The sequence below is a fragment of the Rhinolophus sinicus genome, chromosome 7 (assembly GCF_057876585.1).
Source record: "Rhinolophus sinicus isolate RSI-liver-muscle chromosome 7, RSI-T2T, whole genome shotgun sequence".
Classification (NCBI taxonomy): Eukaryota; Metazoa; Chordata; class Mammalia; order Chiroptera; family Rhinolophidae; genus Rhinolophus; species Rhinolophus sinicus.
Genome location: NC_142507.1, coordinates 12599086 through 12622085, shown reverse-complemented (window position 1 = coordinate 12622085; position 23000 = coordinate 12599086). Strand labels below are relative to the sequence as shown.

The following is a 23000-nucleotide window of genomic DNA, read 5'->3' as shown; positions in this document are numbered from 1 at the left end:
TTATATGTATACATTTTTTGGGCACCGCTGGTACAACAATATTTTGAATAACTTTACCTACCTTTTGAAAGCTCTTCCAAGTCATCTCTTAGAATTGTCTTCCCTTTGTCTAATTGATTCCAGTTATTCAACCCCAGTCAGCAAAGCCTTGTAAACACAGTCTAAGCACAATAATACGTGAGTGGACATTCTCTTACCTTAAGTTGGTGGCATATTTTCTTCAGTGTGTATGCTTCCTCTTTTGTGTTGGGGACAACTCTTATCACCTTATCACTGTAAGAAATAGTAAAAATGGTGATATTTACCTTTCAAAAATAAAGATTTAGCCATCTCGTTTTACCTTTTAAAAAACTGCCTCTGCATGTTATAAGAAAAAAACAAAACTTGGGACTGGCCAACAAGTATTTTATCCGATTCTTGTTATTCTCTGATTACACTGGTCTCTTTCCCCATCTTAAAACGATTTGTTTTTTTCATCAGCTTTTGAAGATTGCAAACACAACATGTAAGCAGGGAAAGGCCAAAAACACAGAAGCAGCAGGAATAAGAACTTTCATGAATACCTCAGAGCAGATACCCAGAAACAAAATTCTTGATGACAGAAGGAAAAGTCAGTCTTGTTTTAAAACTTAATGCTTAAAAGGAGTGTGACTTTCAATGAGCGGATATATAGAATACATACACTATAGAACATTCCTGGTTTCTATGGAACTTCTTACTTCTCTAATACAGAGCTTACCCACTGGCAGGTGGGACCCAATTTGGGGGGCCAACGGCTGCTTACAGGTCTGCCATGCGACACTGATGGCTATAACAATTTTAAAGTGATAATGATTTTAAATCAATTTTTGCAGCCATTAAAATTTTACTGCAATTGAAATTTTAGTTGAACACATTCTAAGGGTCTCTCAGTCAAGATCCTAAATTGCCTAAGAAGACTCGAGGTGTCACGCTATCAGCCAGGGAGTCGTCTGTGGTGGTGACCTCTCCCTCAGGTGTGCCAGACAGGTATTATCATTTTCTAGTTGTGTCATGATGAGGACAGGTTGGTAAGCACAGCTCTAGTCTAGAACAATCAAAACTGTCAGTGTGTTTTGCATAGGGTAGACACTTATTAAATATTTATTAATGGATTGGTGTAAAGGAGATCATTGAGAATACTTGGCTTCCAGAGGAAAATGTAAGAAAAACCTAAATAAAGTACAACTGTATTTGAATAAATGTAGATTATTATACATGAAAAAATAAGACATCCCCTGAAAATACGCCCTAATGTGTCTTTTGGAGCAAAAATTAATATAAGACCTGGTCTTATTTTGGGGGAAATATGGTAGTAGTGGCCTGGGGTACCTGCTTTTCATGGGTACTGGGATCCCGCTCCCCAAAATCTCTAGTGGACTAAAACCTCCCTCAGTTTTTTCCAGTTGGAAGATGGAGTTTTCTTGACATCTTGAGGCTCCCTGCTTCCTGTGGAGACTTGCTTCTAGCTCTCACTTGTCCCATTGCCAGCCTCAGCCGTGAGGGCCCCTTTCAAAGTCCTGACTTCCAGGACCATGAGGAATGAGCTTTTCCTTTCCTCCTTAGCTTTGTTCCCCTCCCCCCCCACCCCCAAAATGTTTGGCACCTAGAAGTTCCCTCTTTTTCCTGTCTACAAAGCTCAGTTATCTATATTAAATCAAATGACAGGGTATTCAAGCACATATGGTACCCGGGAAGCAAGTTCTGGTACCAACTGTGTGACCTTGTGCAAAGTTTCAACTTCTCTGTGCTTCAGTCCTCCTGACTATAAATTGGGAAAACTGGTACTTAAGTCATGGGTTATCGTGAGGCTTAAATGAGTGTACAGGTCAAGTGCTTAGAGTAATGCCTGACACATCATATGGCCTAAGCAGATGCTTGATATTACTGTTACATTTTCACATCTTTACCATTTTTTCACTCTATCCCTTTTCTATATGTTGAGGGTTCCTGACGGCATCCGCTCAGTCATCCATGTTCTTGTACGTTGAATGGGAGAATGAATATGATTCCTTCAAGAGGAGACTATGTGTAGCAGACATCCTGGGCAGACTCTGATTGTATGTCTTATCCGCAGGCTTCCGTTGAGGAGTCCTTTGTTTGGTGTACTGTGTGTCTCTCTTTCCCCTGGGACCCCATCTAATTTGATACCTAACTTTAAGGCAGTCACTGGACCGTAAAGTGGAATGACAAGTGAATCCTTCCCCATCAGGCTCATTCTACTGAACAGTGACTGATAGCTGATCCAGTCAGATCCTGTCTTTGGGAGTTTGCACTTGAGACATCAAGAAAAAAATCAGTTAGTAGTAGTATCAGGAGCAGTGGCCATAAATACAAGTCATAGCCAAGATACCATAATGGCACAATTCTCAAGCAGGGAGCAGAGGCACTTGAGATTTTATGCTCTTGGCATGAATGATTGTTTGGGCTCCAGGGGCCTGATCTGGGGACAGTCCCCATCGTTCCTTGTATTTCCTTATAGTAAATTTCTATCATCTCATGTATCTGGAACATGTCTTTTTAAACTTAACAAATGCACTAGTATTAAGAACATATAAACTTTAGATAATTCAGTTTTTCATTCCTATCTCTGAATTACTGGATTTATCCTCTCTGATTCTTTTTTTTTTTTCACTTCACTTAGGGAAGAGATCAATGTTGGATTCTAATCTGAGCTCCACCATTTCCTGTGTGCCCTTGACCAAACTGCTTAAACATTTAGCGCTAATGACGCCTTATCCTTAAATTGAGGGGGGAAAAAACCAACATATTGTTACTTAAGATTGTTTGTGAGAATTATTTCATTTGCCCACATTTATCAGGGTTACGTACGAGGTCGAACAATTAAGTTCACGAACTCATCTTAGAAAAAGTGCTACATATCTCATTGCTGAATACCACTGCGGTCACCTTCGAAGCACTCCCCTTGGGAAACTATGCACCAACACCAGTGCCTAGTCCACCCTTGAAAGCAATTTTGGAACTCTTTTTCTGGAATGGTCATCAGAGCTGTCGTCATATTACCCTTGATGTCCTGACTGTCATCAAGATGTCTTCCTTTCAATATTTCCTTTATCTTTGGGTAAAGAAAGAAGTCATTGGGGGCCAGATCAGGTAAGTAGGGAGGGGGTTCCAATACAGTTATTTGTTTACTGGCTAAAAACTCCCTCACAGACAGTGTCGTGTGAGCTGGTGCATTGTCGTGATACGAGAGCCAAGAAGTGTAGGCGAAAAGTTCAGGTGGTCTAACTTTTTCACGCAGCCTTTTCAGCACTTCCAAATGGTAAACTTGGTTAACTGTTTGTTCAGTTTGTACAAGTTCATCATGAATAATCTCTCTGATATAAAAAATGGTTAGCAACACTGTTGCAAGAAGTTCACGAACTTAATTGCCAGACCTCGTATGTGCCATCATGGTGGCAGGTGCTAGGGATGCAGCAGTTCCAGCCAGCGATGGGCATACAGCCATATTCCCAGTGAGATATTGTCTGAGAAATGCCTACCTTACTACAGCCTCCCAATACATAGCACCTACTGTTAATAGCGCTACAGGAAAATATTTTCTTGTCCTTTAGAGCTTAAAGTGCTGAGAGCAGATGCTTCTCTAGGTGTTTCACCATGAACATCAGAAACAATAAAATATGATTTTATTATGAATAGCAATTAACCTTTTTTAGTTGCTGTTGCTGGTGTTTTTGTATCTTGACCTTGTCATAGGTATCTGAATCTAATAATTGATCAGTTTCTTGATTTGGGACGTACTATTTCTTCTCTTCTCAGGCAGCACTTTGGCGTCTGAGAAACATGCATATTAGATGGTCTCATTATTTCCTACAGTAGCAGCTGGGGATATAGGATACTTTATATAAAATAAAAGGGAAAATAATTTTAGAGGAAGTCCTGCATAGATGTTCTCTATATTGGTACAAGCTACGCATGTTCACCTTTTTAATAGTTCTAAGGACAATTTATCTGGATGTAGAAAGGGATTTCTAGTGTTGTTCTTCAGCAGGTATCAGGTTAGATGACTGTAGTAGCTGCCTTTGGCTGCTTCTCCAAATCCTTTTTCCGCCTTCTTAAACCCTAAAAGGACTGATTTGCTCAGATATTCACCCTATCCCCACATTAGGAATAAGTCTTGGTCAGCCAATCAGAGCTTAGCTATCCCCGGCAACTTTTGCTAGTCTGGAGACAAACATATGTTATAAATTGGTCCAAATTTAAGGGAAGAATTATTTCTCCATGGTTTGGGGGGGAAAGATTCACTCTCTTGTTGAACATAAACAAGGAAATGTGTAACCTTGCTTGCTACAGGCAGCCGTCAATTATGAAAGGAATGAGCTTTAGGGTGAAGCAGAGTCTATGGGTTGTTGAGTGGAGAGACGTAAAGAACCTGGGTCTTCAGTAGTTTTAGTGAATCAACCAACCTTGGAGCTTCTCCTGCCTCTAGACTTTCTGTTACTTAATATAAAAAATGTCTTTACTGTGTAGGCCAGTTTGAGTCAGGCTGTCTCCTCCACGTCACCAAAAGCACCCTGCACATAACAGTAATTTTATTTAGTTTGGCTATTTTCAAGGAATGAGATAAGGAAGAATACTGGAATAAACACATGTACTGTTAAATCAAAGCCTTTGCAGGTGAGAAAACACATATTGGCATTCTTTCTTTCTAGAATACTTTTCTCCAAAACACCTCTTTAATTTTGATGGCCACTGGAAAAAAACAAAAAACAAAAAACAAACTGCCTGTGCTTCCAGAAGGGAAGATTTAGGGTGCTCAATAGCTAAACCTATCTCATACTGTCAAGAAAAATAGAACCATTTAAAATATTTGCTGAATTTTTTGAGAGCTTATATCTGGTGGAAGAGTTAATAATAGAATGTGCACTGACTTAAAAAACAAACAACTCATGCTCAAGCACCAAGAAATTCGTTAGGTAATCTCATCTAGAAAAAATTAATGTTCATATGTAGATTCTACATTATAAAGTGCTTGGGTTTCAGAGGAACATTTCTTTTGTTGAAGGATTGTGTTTTGATGTACATGAAAAATTTCATTAAAAAGCAATAAATAAGAGATAACTTGGCAGAGAATACTCTGGAGAGCTAAATGGATTCTCCTCTCTTCGGTCATGGTTTATAGTTGCAATATAAAACACTTAGGAAGTGAAGAAGCTCCCTGTGGCAGTTTGCTTAGGACGTGAAGATTTAGACCTCACTCTTGGATTAAAGTTGGGCAGAAGTGATGACTGTATTCTTTTTTTTTCCCCTTCTCTTTTGTTGCTGCACTATTTTAATAGCAGAGGAAAGAAAAACACACAGTTGTTACAAAGCTTCACTGGCGTACTTCGCTATATAAAAGAAATGTTCTCAAGAGGTTGAAACCATGGTGTCTCACACATAATGGATGGTCAATAAATATCTGCTGAGCTGAATTGCAATGGTATTTTGTAAACTGCATCATCTATTCAATTTCTGAAATTGACTTCCATTGTAAGGTTTGAGAATTTCCTCTCTTCCTACTAGCACAGGTCAGAGAGGAAAAAGGAATAAAATGTAACGCTGCCATTAAATGAATTTCTTACAGTAAGATGTTATCTTCACTATGTCTCAAGGACTTGCGATATATTGTGTCAAATCGTTATATGATGCTTCAATTTAGTTCTTTCTTGTAGTATGTCAGATTAGGACTCAATCTGAAAAAACTGTTACCACTATGGAGAACAGCCCATTCATTCAACAGATGTCTATATAGAAAGTCCCTGGTGGAGAGGAAAAAGAAAAGGAGGAACAAAGTCTAAAGGAACAAGCTTCAAAGATGTGTAATCTAGTTGGGTGCATAAAACACAAATAACACCTTACCTTATTATTGTAATATAAGGTAGCCTGTGATAAATGTTTTATAAATTACGTAGACTACATGTATAAAACAGGTTTAGCTGTGATTATCAGAGAGGACAATATGGAAGGACTTTGATACTTGAAACTAAAAAGATTTGGGCCCCAGTGGACTGATAGCCGTTGGCACATATTAGTTTAGTGTTGTTGAAATTTGAATGTATGTAAAATTCACCTGGGAATCTATCTACCAGCATAATTTGTTTTGCTAACTATCCTGAAATCACTTTCCAGTATGAAACACTTAGTAATACTGGAATATGTATGTTTGTGTGTGGTGTATCTTTTAATATGCATAGGTGGGGTGGCGATAGAGTAAGGTTAAATCTAAGAAGCCAGTGATACTGGGATAAATTACCATTGAGGCCAGGGGCTCCCTGGCTGAGGGGCACCTTGATAATTCCCGATGGCCCAGAGTCTGAGCAAGGTGGGATTCAGTTCAGAGACCCTCAGAGAAAGCCGTAAAGATAACAACCTCAGTGGAAACATGACTAGAAAAACATGCCTTGTGAAAGGAGAGAGCAGGGAAACTTGTATCTTGGACTTGCCTCTGGGTAGAGGAGAAAACGTTGTCATCACTGATAATTTAAAACCACAAGCTAGTCGTCTAGTAAGGTTAGGAAAGAAATTCAAACTACCTATGTGGCCCCCAAAACTACAAACTGCATTCTTCCAGCAGCAGAGTGTACCCGGTTGATGGCTCACAGCTGAGTCCATCCAAAGGAATTGTCTTCAGCTAAAAGGAGCTGCTTCACCCAAGATTAAGACCCCTCCCCAGGCACAGCCCACATGCAAACACTAGTTTATGCTGTGGCACTAAGGCCTGGAACCCGTTGCCTTCATTTGAAATGTACTGAAGGGCCAAGCCAGCTTTACTGTTCCCCACGAGTCTGTTGTAATTGTGGTGGTTTAATTCTTTCTCTAGCCTCAGCTTCCTTCCTTTGCTTACAGATGATTTTTATAGATGAGAGCACTCCCCAATGAAGTGCTTCCATGAAAATCTTTTTTCAGAGTTCATTTCCTGGGGGATTTTGACCAGTGACATCACTTGCCCCTAGGTTCCTAGTGGAATACATGAAAATCCTTTCTAGAAAAATCGAACTTAAAACCAGGCCTCAAAAAATTTCTACAAATAAAGTTCCAGCAAATATGAGCTCACTATCAAAAATTATAAATCACATCAGACATGAGCCACCATGAGCAAAATCAGTAGAAACAACGAAGAGCAGAAGAAGACCTATAGGGCCTACTGATGTTGAAATAATCAGATAGAGCTAAAGTTGGAAAAGGTTTCCTGTAAAGGGCCAGATGATAAATATTTCAGGCGGGCAGGCCGTACAACCTATATTGCAACTACAGGCATACCACGTTTTATTGAGTTTCATTTTATTGTGCTTCACAGATGTGTTTTTTACAAATTGAAAGCAAGACCCTCCGCCAGCAAAAACAGTATGACTTGCTTTATTGCTATACTCGCTTTATTATGGTGGCCTGGGATCTAACCTGCCATATCTCTGAGATATGCCTATACTCAGTACTGCCATTGTAGGGTGAAAACAACCAAGACAATATATGAAATAGATAAGTATGATTGTGTTTCAATAAAACATCATTTAGAAAAACAGAGGAGGGCTGGATCTGGTCTGTGGCCCATAGTAAGCCAACCCCTGAGGTGGAGTAAACATATATATTTAATATTCTAATGAGATAAAAAAGGGGATTCAAAAATATGACTAGCAAAGATGACCTATAAATTACATAGGTCTATAAATCTATAAAGATGACAAGACTTAACTTCTAGAATAGAATCACATAGTAAATACAATTGGAAACTTAAAGGGCAGGTTAAATAGCATATTTACACTCATGCACATGTGCACCAGAAAATGCAGCTGAAGAAGAATGAGCAAACCAGTAAGTATATCTAAGGAAATTACTGAATAATACAGAAAGAAACAGTTAGAAATAGTTAAGAGACATGTAAAATAAAGTAAGATGGTCTATTATTTTTTCCATTCTACACACATCATACTCAGCAGTGAAGTGCTCAAAGCTTTTTTCTTTGAAATCAAGAATAAGAGAAAGAAACTTAGGATCATTTCTATTCAACAGAATGAGTGCAATAAGAACAAAACACAAAAGGCAGGGAAATTGGACAGAAGGAAAAATACTGTCAATTTTCATAGATGATATAAATAACCACATAGAAAACTTTGAAAATCTACAGTTATACAACTAGTGAGAGAATTTAGCACAGTAAATGAATATATAGTTAAAATTCAAAGTCATTTGAATTTCTATAAATTATCAATATGCATAAGATACGTAAAAATATATCACGCACAGAAATATAAGGTTCTTAGCAAGACATGTAACAACAGATATACAAGTTTTTCATGGAGGAAATTAAAAGAGATTAAAGGAGAGCTAACTAAATATTAGGTTGGTACACAAGTAACTGTGGTTTTTGTAATTATTTTTAACCTTTTATACCTCAATTCCTTTTGCATCAGCCTAATAGACACACCCCATGTGCATGTATAAGAAGACAATATTGTAAAGATGTCAATTTCCTACATATTTGTTTATATATTTTGTGCATCTTAATAAAAATGTCAACGCTTTTGGTGTGGAATTGGGTAAGCTGAATCTAAACTATACTGGAAGAGTGAAGGGTAAGAGTAGTCAAGTCACTTCTGAAGATGAATAAAATGAGTGACTTGTCCTAACATATATCGAAACTTATTCTAAAGCTATGATAATTAAGACAGTATGGAGTTGGCATGAGAATAGACAGAGAATTCAGAAATAGATCCTCACTCATAGAGAATCAACGACAGAGGGAGTGTTGCAGATCAGCGGGGAAAGGATGGGCTTTTGAATAAATAGAACTAGGACAACTGGTTATCCATATGGGGGGAAATTAACCTGAGTCTCTCTCTCTCTCTCTCTCTCTCTCTCTCTCTCTCTCTCTCTCTCTCTCTCTCTCTCTCTCACACACACACACACACTCACACACTGACACACACAGACACACATCAAGTCAAGCCAGATCAAGTTAAGTCAAGTTGGACTAAGAACGGTGAAAGGCAAACCTTAAAAGATTTAGAAGACATGAAATATCTACATGACCTCACAATAGGAAAGGATTTATTAAACAAGAGGCAAAAATCATAAAGCTTCACTAATTACATTACATGAGGTCCGACAATTAAGTTTGTGTACTTGTTACAACAATGTTGCTAACCATTTTTTGATATCAGAAGAATTATTCATTATGAATTTGTACCAACTGGACAAACAGTTAAACAAGTTTACTATGTGGAAGTGCTGAAAAGGCTGCGTGAAAAAGTTATATGAGCTGAACTTTTCGCCAACAATTCATGGCTCCTGCATCACAACACTGCACCAACTCACACGGCACTGTCTGTGAGGGAGTTTTTAGCCAGTAAACAAATAACTGTATTGCAATCCCCTCCCTCCTCACCTGATCTGGCCCCCAATGACTTCCTTCTTTACCGAAAGGTAAAGGAAATACTGAAAGGAAGACATTTGGATGACATTCAGGACATCAAGGGTAATATGACGACAGCTCTGATGGCCATTCCAGAAAAAGTGTTCCAAAATTACTTTGAAGGGTGGACTAGGCAATGGCATTGGTGCACAGTTTCCTAAGGGGAGTACTTCGAAGGTGACTGTAGTGATATTCAGCAATGAGGTATGTAGCACTTTTTCTAGGATGAGTTTGTGGATTTAATTGTCTGACCTCATATTAAAAGTAGGAACTTCTTTTTATCAAAATATACTATAAAGTCAGAAGTCAAGCCACCAATGGAGAGGAGACATTTAAGTATCAATCAGAAGATTTGTATCAATATGAAAAAATGCAATATGAAAAAAGTAAAAGATATGAGCATGCAATTAACAAGAAACAAATGACCAAAAATATGAATAGATGCCTAGTATCACTTGTAAATTTACACCACTGTAAGACACCATTTCACAACTACCAGGTTTTTTTTTTAATTTATTTTTTAAATTTATTGGGGTGACAATTGTTAGTAAAATTACATAGATTTCAGGTGTACAATTCTGTATTATATCACCTATAAATCCCATTGTGTGTTCACCACCCAGAGTCAGTTCTCCTTCCATCACCATATATTTGATCCCCCTTACCCTCATCTCCCACCCTCCTCCCCCCTTACCCTCTGGTAACCACTAAACTATTGTCTGTGTCTATGAGTTTCTGTTTCTCATTTGTTTGTCTTGTTCTTTTGTTGTTTTTGGTTTATATACCACATATCAGTGAAATCACATGGTTCTCTGCTTTTTCTGTCTGACTGATTTCGCTCAGCATTACACTCTCAAGATCCATCCATGTTGTCACAAATGTTCCTATATAATCTTTTCTTACCGCCGAATAGTATTCCATTGTGTATATATACCACAACTTCTTTATCCATTCATCTATCGAAGGACATTTTGGTTGTTTCCATGTCTTGGCCACCGTAAACAAAGCTGCAATGAACATTGGAGCACACGTGTCTTTATCTATAAACGTTTTCAGACTTTTTGGGTAGATACCCAGGAGAGGGATTGCTGGGTCATATGGCTATTCTATTCGTAATTTTTTGAGGAATCTCCACACTGCCTTCCATAATGGCTGCACCAGCCTGCATTCCCACCAGCAGTGTATGAGGGTTCCTTTTTCTCCACAGCCTCTCCAACACTTGTTACTATTTGTCTTGTTGATGATAGCCATTCTGACTGGGGTGAGGTGATATCTCATTGTGGTTTTGATTTGCATTTCTCTGATGATTAGTGATGTTGAGCATTTTTTCATGTGTCTATTTGCCATTTGTATGTCCTCTTTGGAGAAATGTCTCTTCAAGTCCTCTGCCCATTTTTCAATTGGGTTGTTTGTTTTTTTGCTGTTGCACAACTACCAGTTTTTCAATTACATTTTGACAGCATCAAGAAATAGCTATTGAAACTCCTGTTTTTGCTCAATATAATATAAATTGGTATAACACTTTGGAAGAAAACAATTGGGTTTTTACTGGTAAAAATTAAACCTGTCCACACTCAATGTCCCAACAATCCCACTCTTGAAAACACTCATGCAAAAGTGCACCAGGAGAAGCGTACGGGAATGTTCATTGTAGCTTTATTCCATAATCACAATACAAAACTAGAAACAACCCAAACTTCCATCAACAGTAGCACTGATAAATTGTAGTTCTCTAAAATACATGGAGTTCTATGTAACAGTTACTTAAAATAGATGAATGATGACTACGTACTTCAATGGGAATGAATTTTGCAAACATATTAAGAAAAGCAACTCATAGAGGAACACCTAATGTACAATAAATTTGTATACATTTCACAAATGTGACTATAGAAATTGTATTTTAGGGAGGCGTATATATGTAGTCATTTTTTTAAAAGCAAGAGAACAGTGAAAACTAAGGATAGAGGTAACCTAGAAAGGGGTGATGGAAGAGGGAGGTGAGCATGGGAGGATTCAAATGCATTGGCAATTTTGCCTATTTTAAGCTGAGTGGTAGACATGCAGCTCTTTGTTTTAATTTATTTGTCACACCACATATATAGTTATATGTGTCCTTTTACATATGACATTTCATCAGAGAGAAAGACAAACTTGTGGTACTGGTGAAGAATATAGATTCTCAGGCCCCATCCCCATAAATTTGGATTCAACAGGTGTGAAAAACATCCCTGGTTATTCCAAAGCAGGTAAGTCCATACACCACACAGAAGGAGAAACAGTATAACAAGGTGGACTTTCTACGCTAAAAGAACTAACACCTAATCTGAGAGAGCAAAGGAGAGCTGGTTTAGGAACCTGAGCAGAAATGACGTTATTCACTCTTCATATCAAGATGCAGCTAGAGAGTGGGGGTGGTACTTTGAGGGGAGCATGGTTGCTATTGTAAACCCATTCCAATACAGCTTGGCGCTGCAAGCATGCAAGGGGTAAAATAAACGGCCGGTGAGGTGTGTGAGCTTGCACAACACCTAATAGCAAGGTAACTCAGAGATACGAAGTCCTGATTCTCTGAGAACTGAGGCAAACTCTGTGCCTTTTACACAGGCAGAGCTCTTTCAGTCTTGTGCTTGTTGCTAGATGTGCCAAGTTCAGATCTCTGTGTCAGAGCTTGAGGAGAGATTGCAGACTGTGGGGACTTCTGTGCTTTTGGGATGGTGTTTTGCCCAGATCAACTAGCAGTGAACAAGGGGACAAAATCTAGTTGGATTGCACATGTCAGGAACAATACTGTGACAGTGGCAGCAAGAGCCCAAAGAAACAGGGCTTCTCGTCCCAGCTGTCTTCAAGCTGGCGTAGTCACACCCCTGGGGCTACATGGAGACTTTCCAATGGGAATGAGGCAATTGATATTTTCAAGAGAATAAATTCCCAACTCTTTAGCGTTCATATGTACTCTTTCCTAAAATAGATCTGCCTGAGAATCGCCTATAGCTGAGGGGGAATTGCTCTTCTAGTTCTCCTTTCACATCCCACCATCCTTCGCAGTCACGCACCTCCTACCTTTCAAAATATAAGGCAAAATCTTAGTCCACCCTTTATGTCAGCACTGCTCTGAGGGTGAAAAGGTCTTAGGGTTATCAAACAAAGCAACAATTAAACAAGGCATCATAAGCCGATGTCAGGACGTCATGCACTTTCCTGTTATCTATCGTGAGGTTAAGTAGGGCGTTATAAATAGGATGGGAAAATCTGTATTCAGCTATATCAGAGAATGAGGGGCAGAGGTGGTGACAATTTACATCTAACAACCTCACTTCCTCTATCGCCTATGAACAACCAAACCCATTGCTCCTGAAGGTGAGACCCGAAGAGTAAACAGAGAACACTGGTCACACATATTGAATATTAAGGCACGTATTTCGTGCAGGAAACAAACTTATGGCCAAGCTTTGTATCTTATCTACTCATATATCCTAGAGTTCAATTTAAGAAGGAAGAGTGTTATGACGGGGCTGTGTATTAACACAGAAGTATGAATTGAAAGATGAAGGCAGACTTTACTGATAGAAACTAAGTCTGATTTAGCTGTTTGGTTTGACCATGAAATTTGCCTTTGTCAATGACAGAATACAGTACATGGTTTCCTAAATTGACCTATATCTGCAGCTTCAAGGTTTAAAGGAAATTCTAAATGTGATAACACCTTTCTGTCAAATATTGTTGTGTTGGCAGAGATGAAACAAAGTGAACAATATTTCGATTTTTCCCAAGCATTTCTGATGATACCAGGTTAAACAAAAAATGGGTAAAAGATACATTATTTCCCAGAATTCTTTTGGGAGGCACAAGCAGACACGTTGGGAGATGATTTCCTTAGCTATCTGTCTCTAGTTGCCTATTTGAGAAGATAGTAACTCCTCAGATCGAGAGAGCCTTCCTGGTGGCGGTGTCAAGTTGTCAGGAAAAGTCAGAGGAGGGAAGAAAGATATTCCTGTTGAAGGTAAGAAAGGAGCTCAGAGTTTTTACTTAAACATATTAATATTTGCTCTATTGGACGAAGCAAAATATTTTATTATTAAATATCTATTACTGCCATTTTTCTTGGTGATGGAGATACAATAATAAGGCAGGACATTTTCTGTTGTCATCCAGCTGACATTATAGTCAGCCGGGAGAGAGCCAGATAATGGGTAAACAAATTAGGAACATCCTTTGAGATAGTAATGAGTGCTATAAATAAGAGGTGATTTGCCGGTAACTAATTTGATAGAGGAAGGGTGCTATTTCACATTGGGTGGTCAATCAAGGAAGGGTCCTCTGAATCAATTTGTGAATGAAAACCTGGGTGATAATGAGCCAGCAGGGCAGGATTTGATAGACCATGCTCTAAGCAAAAAGAAAAAGAAAGAAAGAAAAGAAAAAGATAACCCCAGCTGCAAAGGCCCTGAGTTGGAACACGCTTGGCCTGTTTGAGAACTGAGTAAGTGGGGAGAGACGCTGAGACCCTGAAACTCCGTTCTGTGTCTGAGGACGTTTCATGACTTGGCAGCAGGGTTGTTCTCTACCAGACTCGTAGTGCTTCATGTGATTTCATCTGAAAACTCACATCCTGGTTTTACAAACACAATGAAGGAAGCACTGAGGAAAGAGAAAGTCTGGCAAGCAATTTCCAGGAGATCTGTGCATCTGCAGCTGAGAGAACAAAGGGGCAAGAAAACGGGAGGAGGAGGTGGGGATGTCGTCAAGGGCAGATTATGCGATGGTGCCTTGTTGGCACTGGAGGGACTTTGTCTTTTAAACTCAGTGCACCGAAGCTCTTAGAGGGTTTTAATCAGAAGAATGATACCTGACTTATATTTTCAAATGTTTGCTCTGGCTGCTATGTGCAGCATGGACTACGGCGGAAGGGAACAGAGTGGGTAGAGCAAGGTGACCAGTAGGATGGTCGTCATGGTCTAGGGGAGAGACGGCTGGTCTAAAGAAGTGGGACAGACAGGCTAGATCCTGGATATGTTAGAGGTAGAGCCCACAGGAATCTCTGCTGAAATCACACCACCGAACGAGAGTTGGGGAGAGAGGACTCACAGATGACTCTTACATCTTTGCCATTAACTGAGGTAGAAAAGACTGGAGCCTGGCTTGGCAGGAAATAGCAAGCCCCCCTTTCTTTCTGGACCTGTTAAGGTTGCGATGCTATTGGATACGGTGATGTTAAGGAGACAGTTGGATGTATGAATTTGGGGCTCAGCAGGAAGCTGGACCCAGAGATACAAATGTATCAGCACATGGTTAATATTTTAAACTATGGTACCCATTTCACATAAATAGTCTGTCGAGGTCTTGCAGAGGCTATTTAGAGACTGGATGAAATCTCATAAATAAGATTCGGATCTCCTAGAAGTTGTTTGCCAGACTTTCTCTTTCCTCAGTGATTCCTTCATTCTGTTTGTAAAACCAGGATGTGAATTTTCGGTTGAAATCACATGAAGCACCAAGAGTCTGGTAGAGAATAACACTGCTGCCAAGTCACGAGACATCCTCATATACAGAATGTAATTTTGTTATCATGGCGGCTCTCCCCACTTACTCAATTTGAGTCTTGAGCAAGTGAAACCTAAATCACATCTGGGACCTGTGCTGCAAGGATACGGGGTTTCTGTAGCCTCAGCTGGCCAGAAAGTCATTGGAATAGATGCAGAAGGAGGTTGGAATAGATGCTGAGTGAGCCAATCCAGTGTCTGCCCCACGGGTAAGAAAAATGTGGACACTGGCTTTTAATGAGGGTTTAACGTTATGAGAGATTTTAAGAAATGCATTAGAAATTTTTCACGCAGAAAAAGTTTTTTCTTCCGGGGTGTAAAAGGGGTGAAGCAGCTATAGAAAGCTGTGGGAAAGCTCCCTTGGAAGCTCTGAGCCAGCTTCCGAATCAGCTTTTAATTTGTGAATCAAAAATCAGAGGTGATTGAAGAGGTGGTGGGATATAATCAACGAAACTGGGAAGACAAACCAGGATCTGTTTATAGTTCACGTCAAATGTGTTCCTCAGTTTGGAGATTTTCTTTTTTATGAATTAATTTGGTTTAGGAGGGAATTTTCTTATTGGTAAATACACTCATATTGTGACATGTGAATGGTCTTTACATCTTTGGGGGTGACTGTGTTTTGCTACTTGGTGGATGTACAATTAACACAGAAGGCAAAAGTGGAAGTGCAAGTTCCCACATTCATTGCAGCCAAGACCTGGAAGCCTAAGCGTGCCTCAGCAGGTGACTGGATAAAGAAAATAAGGGGTGTTTATATGTATATGTGTGCATATACATATATACACATATACGTACACACATCCATGTGTACACATGTACACAGGTGGTGTGTTTATATGTGTGTGTATGCATATACATATAGACACATGCACAATACATAGATATACACACATATGCACATACAATGGTATATTATTCAGCCATAAAAAAAGAAATCCTTTCATTTCTGACAAAACAGATAGACCTCGAGGGTATTGTGCTAAATGAAATAACTCAGACAGAGAAAGACAAATACTGTGTTATCTCACTTGTATGTGAAATCTAAAAAAGCCAAATTCATAGTGGGGGTTGCCAGGGAATGAGGGGGTGGGGCGAATGGGGAAATGTTGGTCAAGGGGTACAAACTTCCAATTCTGCGTTCTAGAGATCTGATGTGTAGCAAGTGTCTATAGTTAAAAATACTGTATCATATACTTGAAAGTTGCTTTGAGACTAGAGCTTTGACATTCTCACCATAACAACAGCAACAATAGAATGGTTATTATGTGAGGTAAAGGATATGTGAACTAACCTTATTGTGGTATATACTCCACAACACACATGTGCCAAATAATCACACTGTACACCTTAAACTTACATAATGTTATATGTCAATTATATCTCAGTAAAGCTGGGGGAAAAATTGGGAGTGCAAATATTGAATTTTCTTTTCATGCAGCGACTAAGACAGCGGCATACATTTTTAATACCTTTAAATTCCCGTATTTGCTTAAAAATTGGGGGGGATGTTGACAAAGATGTCTAGAATTAAGTCAGAAAAAGTCAAGAACCATACTATTTCACTGATATGTGGCATATAAAACTGAAAACAAAACAAGAACAAGACAGACACAAAGAAACAAAAACTCATAGACACAAACAATAGTTTAGTGGTTACCGGAAGATAAGGGGGGAGGAAGGTGGTAAATGAGAGTAAAAGGTATCAAATATGTGGTGTTGGAAGGAGAACTGCCTCTGGGTGGTGAACACACAATGTGATACATATAGATCATGTATTACAGATTGTACACCTGAAACCTATGTAAATTTACTAACCATTGTCACCCCGATAAACTTTAAAAAAAATCGTAACTGGGAAAAAAAGATGTCTAGAATTTATTTAAAATCGTATTGGAAACATATGAATGCAATGTGAGTATGGAATTGTCTGTTTTTGTGAATAATTAGGCTTACAATAATTGTCCAAATTAAACAGACTGTAGGAAACTTTTTGATTATAATATTTTATGTATTTATTTTAATCCCAGCTATCATAAATTATGATTACACCCAATAGTTTTTGAGTTATTATTATTATCAAGCTTTTTCTAAGTGCTTTACATGTATCATCTCATTTATTCCTTTTAGATTTTTTTTTTTAGCAATTGGCTAAATTTTAAGGAAGTATATTTGATTGATCATTTCTATCTTTTAAGGAATGAAGAAATGGTAACCTGAGGTAATGATTATCTGTATACAATTAGGGTTGAATGTTATCAAGGGTTATTCAGTGTCTTAGAAGGACACCGAGTAGGACATTTAGAAGGACACTTTGTTAGTGGTTTGTCCAAAATTGTTTATGGTGTCTAGCAGCAATGGTTGACATGAGAACTGTATAGCTATTATCACCTGTGATTTGTTCTTTTGCATCTGAGGCTGTCTAGGAAACAAGAACCACCATGAACTTTTAAGTTCAGTCTAAGAAAAGCTCTTTGAATGGCAATGGTGGTAGATACCATGAAGATTTAAGGAAAAGAAAGGGAAAGTGGCAAAACTGCAAACAGCCCTTCAAGAAGGAAGAACACCAGTTGAAGGAAGCTGGGAAAATTAGTAAAGTGTAAAGAGGGAGGGAGCTGCGTTGCATTATTTCCCCACGTGACCAAAGAGCCCGCAAAGTCCCCAAACCCTGGGATCTACCCTTTTCACTTTCTTATTTCCTCTATTAAATGTATATGGTGCCTTTACGTATGAGTTTGCATAATTTAGGCCTTTGAGTTCATCTCCTGAAGTAAAGATCGAACGTACTTTTCTTTTTTGGCAGTGGGTCTGTCTGGCTCTAGAAGTGTAACCAATTCTGGAACACTTCTGTCAGGGCTTCGAAAATTATTGCATAATCACCAAATCAGTTAGGATGCTTTTATTTCTAAATTCCCCGAAAACCGACCATAGATTGGAGTGAAACAAACTGGGGAATTATTTGCTTAGAAATGAAGTCTAGCAATAGGTTAGCAGAATTTGGCCAGGGATCCCGCTTGATTTCTCTATAATTCTCTTAGTTCTGCATGCCTCTGTTTACTCAGCCAGCTTCCGTTACTGTCACAAAATGGCTGTAGCAGTCCCAGGCCTTATAGCCATCCACCATATCATCAAAAAGAAGGGTGTACTTTCCAACTACTTAAAGTGTCCTGAACGACACTAAATTTGGATCAAGTCAGATGCCAAGACCATCCTTGAACTCATCACAGCGCCAGAAGAATGCTGTGTGCTGACTGCTTCATGCTATAAAGGCTCCTGCAGCTGGGGAGCTGGGGAGACGGGCGAGATGGTGGTGATGGTGGGGGAGGCACCATAAAAATCCATGGCTGCTCCACAGTGAGGAAAAATACACAATGTTCACACTGATAAACCAAGAGATGATCCCACATGCTCTTGCTTTCAATGCTCTTGTCCAAGTTTCTTCCCCAAATTGCACACAGGATTGGCAGGATGCCGGCTCGGGGTAATTCGGTAGATTTTAATGTACAGCACTGGCCACCTGCAGGGGTGGGAGTGGAGAATAATCTTGTCAGGTTCCTACACGCCAAAGCCTTCTGGAAGAATATTCTGAGGATGCAGATATTTGGCATTTAACAATGCTCAGGAGCAAGTTTAATTAAGAATAATCAGTGAAGGGGATGGTAATATTAGCAGTCTAAAATTACCACGCAGAAGCCGAAGAGTCAAAGAACTGTTGTTAGCTATGTTCAAAGGCGAAAGCTGAAACCTACTTCTTTTCTTTGTCTCCCCAAAAGGAACTTGCCTGAAGCTTAATAGCTTTGTGATTATATAAAGGTCTTTACTTTTCAAGACCTCTTCTTCAGGCTGTGTTTTCCAGTGCCTTCTTACTAGGTACTTAATTTTCCCCATTTGGTGACTAAAATCAATGCAAGGTCGGACTTTTTGTCATATGGGTACCAGATCCTGGGAAGAAACCCACATTTAAGATGTTGTGAGATTCTGGAAGTCTGGAATAGAGGGAGATTTCTGGAATGTGAATGGCTTCATTTGCATCATGCAGCATGCAATATGAAAAGAGGCCGGGGCCCCTGATGACAAACATCTTACTGGTTTCCCTCCTCCCCACACCGTATCCCTCTTCTGTTTATAATGTAATATGGGTTGGATCAGTATTGAGGGCAATAGATGAAGGGCATTTTGTACAGGACAGCCACCAATCTGTAAAATCTGTGACAATGTCCTCTCAGTGAGGCTGCACACAGGTCCTGTGGGCATCACGGAATTATTCTGACACATCTAAACTGGCCTCTGCCTTTTCTACATTACCCCTGGCCTCAAGGGCTTATTCCAAGAGAGGCAGCCAGATCTATTTAATTTTCTGTTTTTGAACTTTGGATTCTGGTACTGGCTTTTCTGTTACCAGATGAGCAACCCGAGGCAAATGATTTCACTTTTGTGATCTTTCTATAAGGCATGGGTAATGCTGCCCCTTCATTATAGCCTTGTCAGTAGGACCAAATTAGGTAATATACAGGCATTCCTTAAATATTGTAAAGTTATACAGTGGTAGAGTGCTATTATTTAATCTCACAAACACCCAAAATCATCTGGAGTGTTTCAACCATGCAGCTAGCCCTCCCATGTGCCTGAGGGTCCTTTGTTGTAACAGGAAGTCTTATTGCAGTGTGATACAATTCAATCATTCTACAAAGCAGAACGCTGGTGCTCCTCTTGTATAAAATGTAACACTGGGGGGGAAAGCAGATGCAAGCTTTTGGCTGCTACCATCCAAGTAGAACAGCAGTTCAATTTCTGATAACCGGGATCTGACTTCACCATTATTTATGGATTCTGTGATTTCACTTTCTCTAACGAGCTAAAGAGTGATAATACCTACTGTGAAATACATAACTGTTAGGACTCAGGAGAGATGGATGCTGACGGGAAGACATGAGGATATAGGCCCCTCTTGAGATTGATTCTAAAATCCCATTATATTTGACCATGAAAAACATTTCAAGTCCTTACTCTAAACTGCTTAAAAACAACATTGGATTCTGCTGGGATTCTTTTGTTCTACGTCAATCAGCATCTATGCAGAAAGTGAACCCTCCTCTCAATCTAATCTCAGGGGAGATCAGCGAGTCTGGCTCTGATGCAGTTCAGAAGCTCCAGAAAGAGAAGAGGATGAGCTCTGCTGGAAATGACAGGGAGCTCCCAGTATGACTCTCAGAAATGGCAGCATTAAAAGGGAATGTTTAATTTCTGTAATTCCAACTTTGAATAACCACCATTGTGTGAACCGAAAGGCAGAGAGACAGCGCTGAGGAGCTCATGTTGGCAAAGATGGAAGGAAGTTGCTGAAAAGAGGTTTTTTTTTGTGTGTGTGGTTTTTTTTTTTTTTTTTTGACAGAGGAAAAAACAGCCTTTTTTGTTATTTGTTTTTTTTTTTTTTCCTTATTAGTTTCAGGTGTACAAAGCAACATAATACTTAGACATTTACACCCCTCACAAAGATAACCCTTGTGCACTGTTGGTGGGATTGCAGATTGGTGCAGCCACTTGGAAAACAGTACGGAAGTACCTCAAAAACTTAAAAATGGAACTACCTTATGACCCAGCAATTCCACTCCTGGGTATCTATCCAAAGAAAGCCAAAACATGAATTCGAAAAAAATATATGCACCCCTATGTTTATTGCAGCACTATTCACAATAGCCAAATATGCAAACAACTGAAATGTCTATCAATAGAAGATTAGATAAAGATATTTTTAAATGGAAAGAAAAAGAGCCTCTATAACAGAATCTTTCCCTTTGTTTGTCCCTGGCTCTGTTTTCTCCAAGGTTATTTCTTATCCATCCCCCTCCCTGGACATAAAATACTTTACACTGATATTACCATAAGGCTTATGGGTTTTGATGTGTGTTGGAATTCTCCTTCTAAGTCTCTGTAGAAGCAGCGATGTGAACAGTTAGAGGAATTATTATTATTATTATCATCACTATCATTATTATTATGACGATTATTTATGACTCCTTTGCTCAGACTACAGATGGGGTTGGGTGAGAAAAGAAGTCTGCAGAAAGGCTGGCTGGGATGTTCTTTCCTGGCCCAGATTATTTGGAGGCAGAGCTGACTTTTTTGCTCATTCTGAGTTCAGAAACCATTTGGCTTCCCATGAAGCCCGTAACCATAAACACAGTTGGCTTGAAGGAATTTCTGTTCAAGACATTTCTGTGTCCAGTATCCTATTCTTCTCCCTTCAAATATTCCCACAAATGCCAGGAAGAGGAACAGGGGGTCAGTACAGCAATTACTGGTGAGCCCTGAATCAAGGGCATTCGTAATGTAACGCTTATAGAGCACAAATCATGACAAAACACTCAGAGGACTCCTGGCAACGTGACATTACATGTGATGACCTTATGCCATCGTGGTGAGGTGGCAAGAGAGGGTTTCAAGGCTTGGCTCGGTCACTTAACCTCCCTGATGTCTGGTCACCTATGAGATGCTGAAACCTCACCTACACGACAGAGTCTGGGGATGACTGAACGCGAATGGAAATGGAGGCTCTTTGTACAGCGGTCAAATGCCATATACAAATGAGGTTCTGTCTGGGCCGACAGCCCTTGGGTTTTCAAGGATGGTCTTTATGAGCTTGGTGGTGTTCTCTATTGGTCCAGAACAGAGTGCCATAGCCAAATGGACGTGTCCCTGAGCCTAGACCTCTGGATCTATGCGACTATTTCCAAGTAGACTGACCTCAGAGACTGAGTTGGGGAAACTGAGATAATACAATGCCTTTCCCTCCTTCCCTCTCAAACATAAAACCACAAAATGAAGAATACGACTCCATCTTCTACATCCACCTCCCGTTTCTCCACTTCTTACCATTGGATTTATTTTGCTTAAACACATGGTGTTTCCAGACTCAGACTAGGAAGAGGAAGAGTGATTGCTCAGAAGATCATGACTGCAAATCAGGACTAGGATCAGGGAGATACCAAGAGGGGAAGGATTAGGGGATAAGGAGAGGCCTCTTCTTTCATTCCCCCCCCAAAAAAAAAGAATAAGTAAAATAGAATAAAAAGGTAACTTTAGAGATCCTTAATGATAGGAAGTCACAGTGGTTAAAAAAATATCTTTAAGTCCTTTGTGAAAACAGACTTGTAAATGTGTTGGAACCAGCTATTAGAGTATCTGTAGAAAACAATTACACATTGCTGGAGAATAAATGTAACCAGACAATTCTTAAATAATAAGTAAAAACAAAACAAACAAAAAAACAAAAAAACAAACACCCTAAAAAAACAAAAAAACCCAACCAACCAAATATACAAACAATACCTACATAATATACCAACAATTTAAAAAATATTCTTCCTTACTTTCTCTAAAAGGTGAGAAATATCAGAAAAACGGGATTTTTACGTCAACAGTAAATATGACCTGTCTGTTCCACCCCTGTCTTCCTTGCTAAGGGTAGGCTGGATCCACACGTAATGTGCTGTGTTCACTGGTGTCTCCGACAACCAGACCTGCTCACAGTTCCTAGTAGGCCTTCAGCAAATATTTGTTCAGCAAAGTTTCTTTAAACCTTGGAGGGTCTAAAGAAGGTGTTTTTTTTTTTTTTTTTTTTTTTTTTTTTTAATAGAATAATGGTAATACCCAGGAGAACTAAACAGCTCTTGCATACATCCTGCCTTGTGTCCCCCATCCTTCTGCCCTCCCTCCATGCAAGCTCTAATGGCTCAGCTGGTCCTGTAGGAGTCCTCCAAGTGGACCACCTACTCCACTTTCTCCTCACGTCAATATACTCTCTCTGATGCCACCAGAAGGGTCTTTGTGAGATGCAAATCTGGTGATGTATTCATGCTTTAAATCAATATTAACTGAGTTCCTGTGTCTTGCTACTTAAGGCTCTGACGATCCCCTATAATAATTCCCCATCATGCCTGGAGTTACGTGGTCACCAGCCTCCTCTCCTGCCTTCTCTGCCCACCCCACACGCTGGCTCTCCAGCCACACCAGCATCCTTTTTGTGT

At 39.5% G+C, this 23000-nt stretch overlaps 1 protein-coding gene across 1 annotated transcript in view; it reads right to left on the bottom strand.

Moving 5' to 3' along the window:
* Positions 1 to 23000, bottom strand: part of CPA6 (carboxypeptidase A6) — a 225829-nt gene that overhangs the window by 131723 nt on the left and 71106 nt on the right. Inside the window, exon 2 of the mRNA XM_019725306.3 lies at positions 198 to 273. Within this exon, the coding sequence (XP_019580865.2) occupies positions 198 to 273 (76 nt within the window). The remainder of the gene's footprint in view (positions 1 to 197; positions 274 to 23000) is intronic.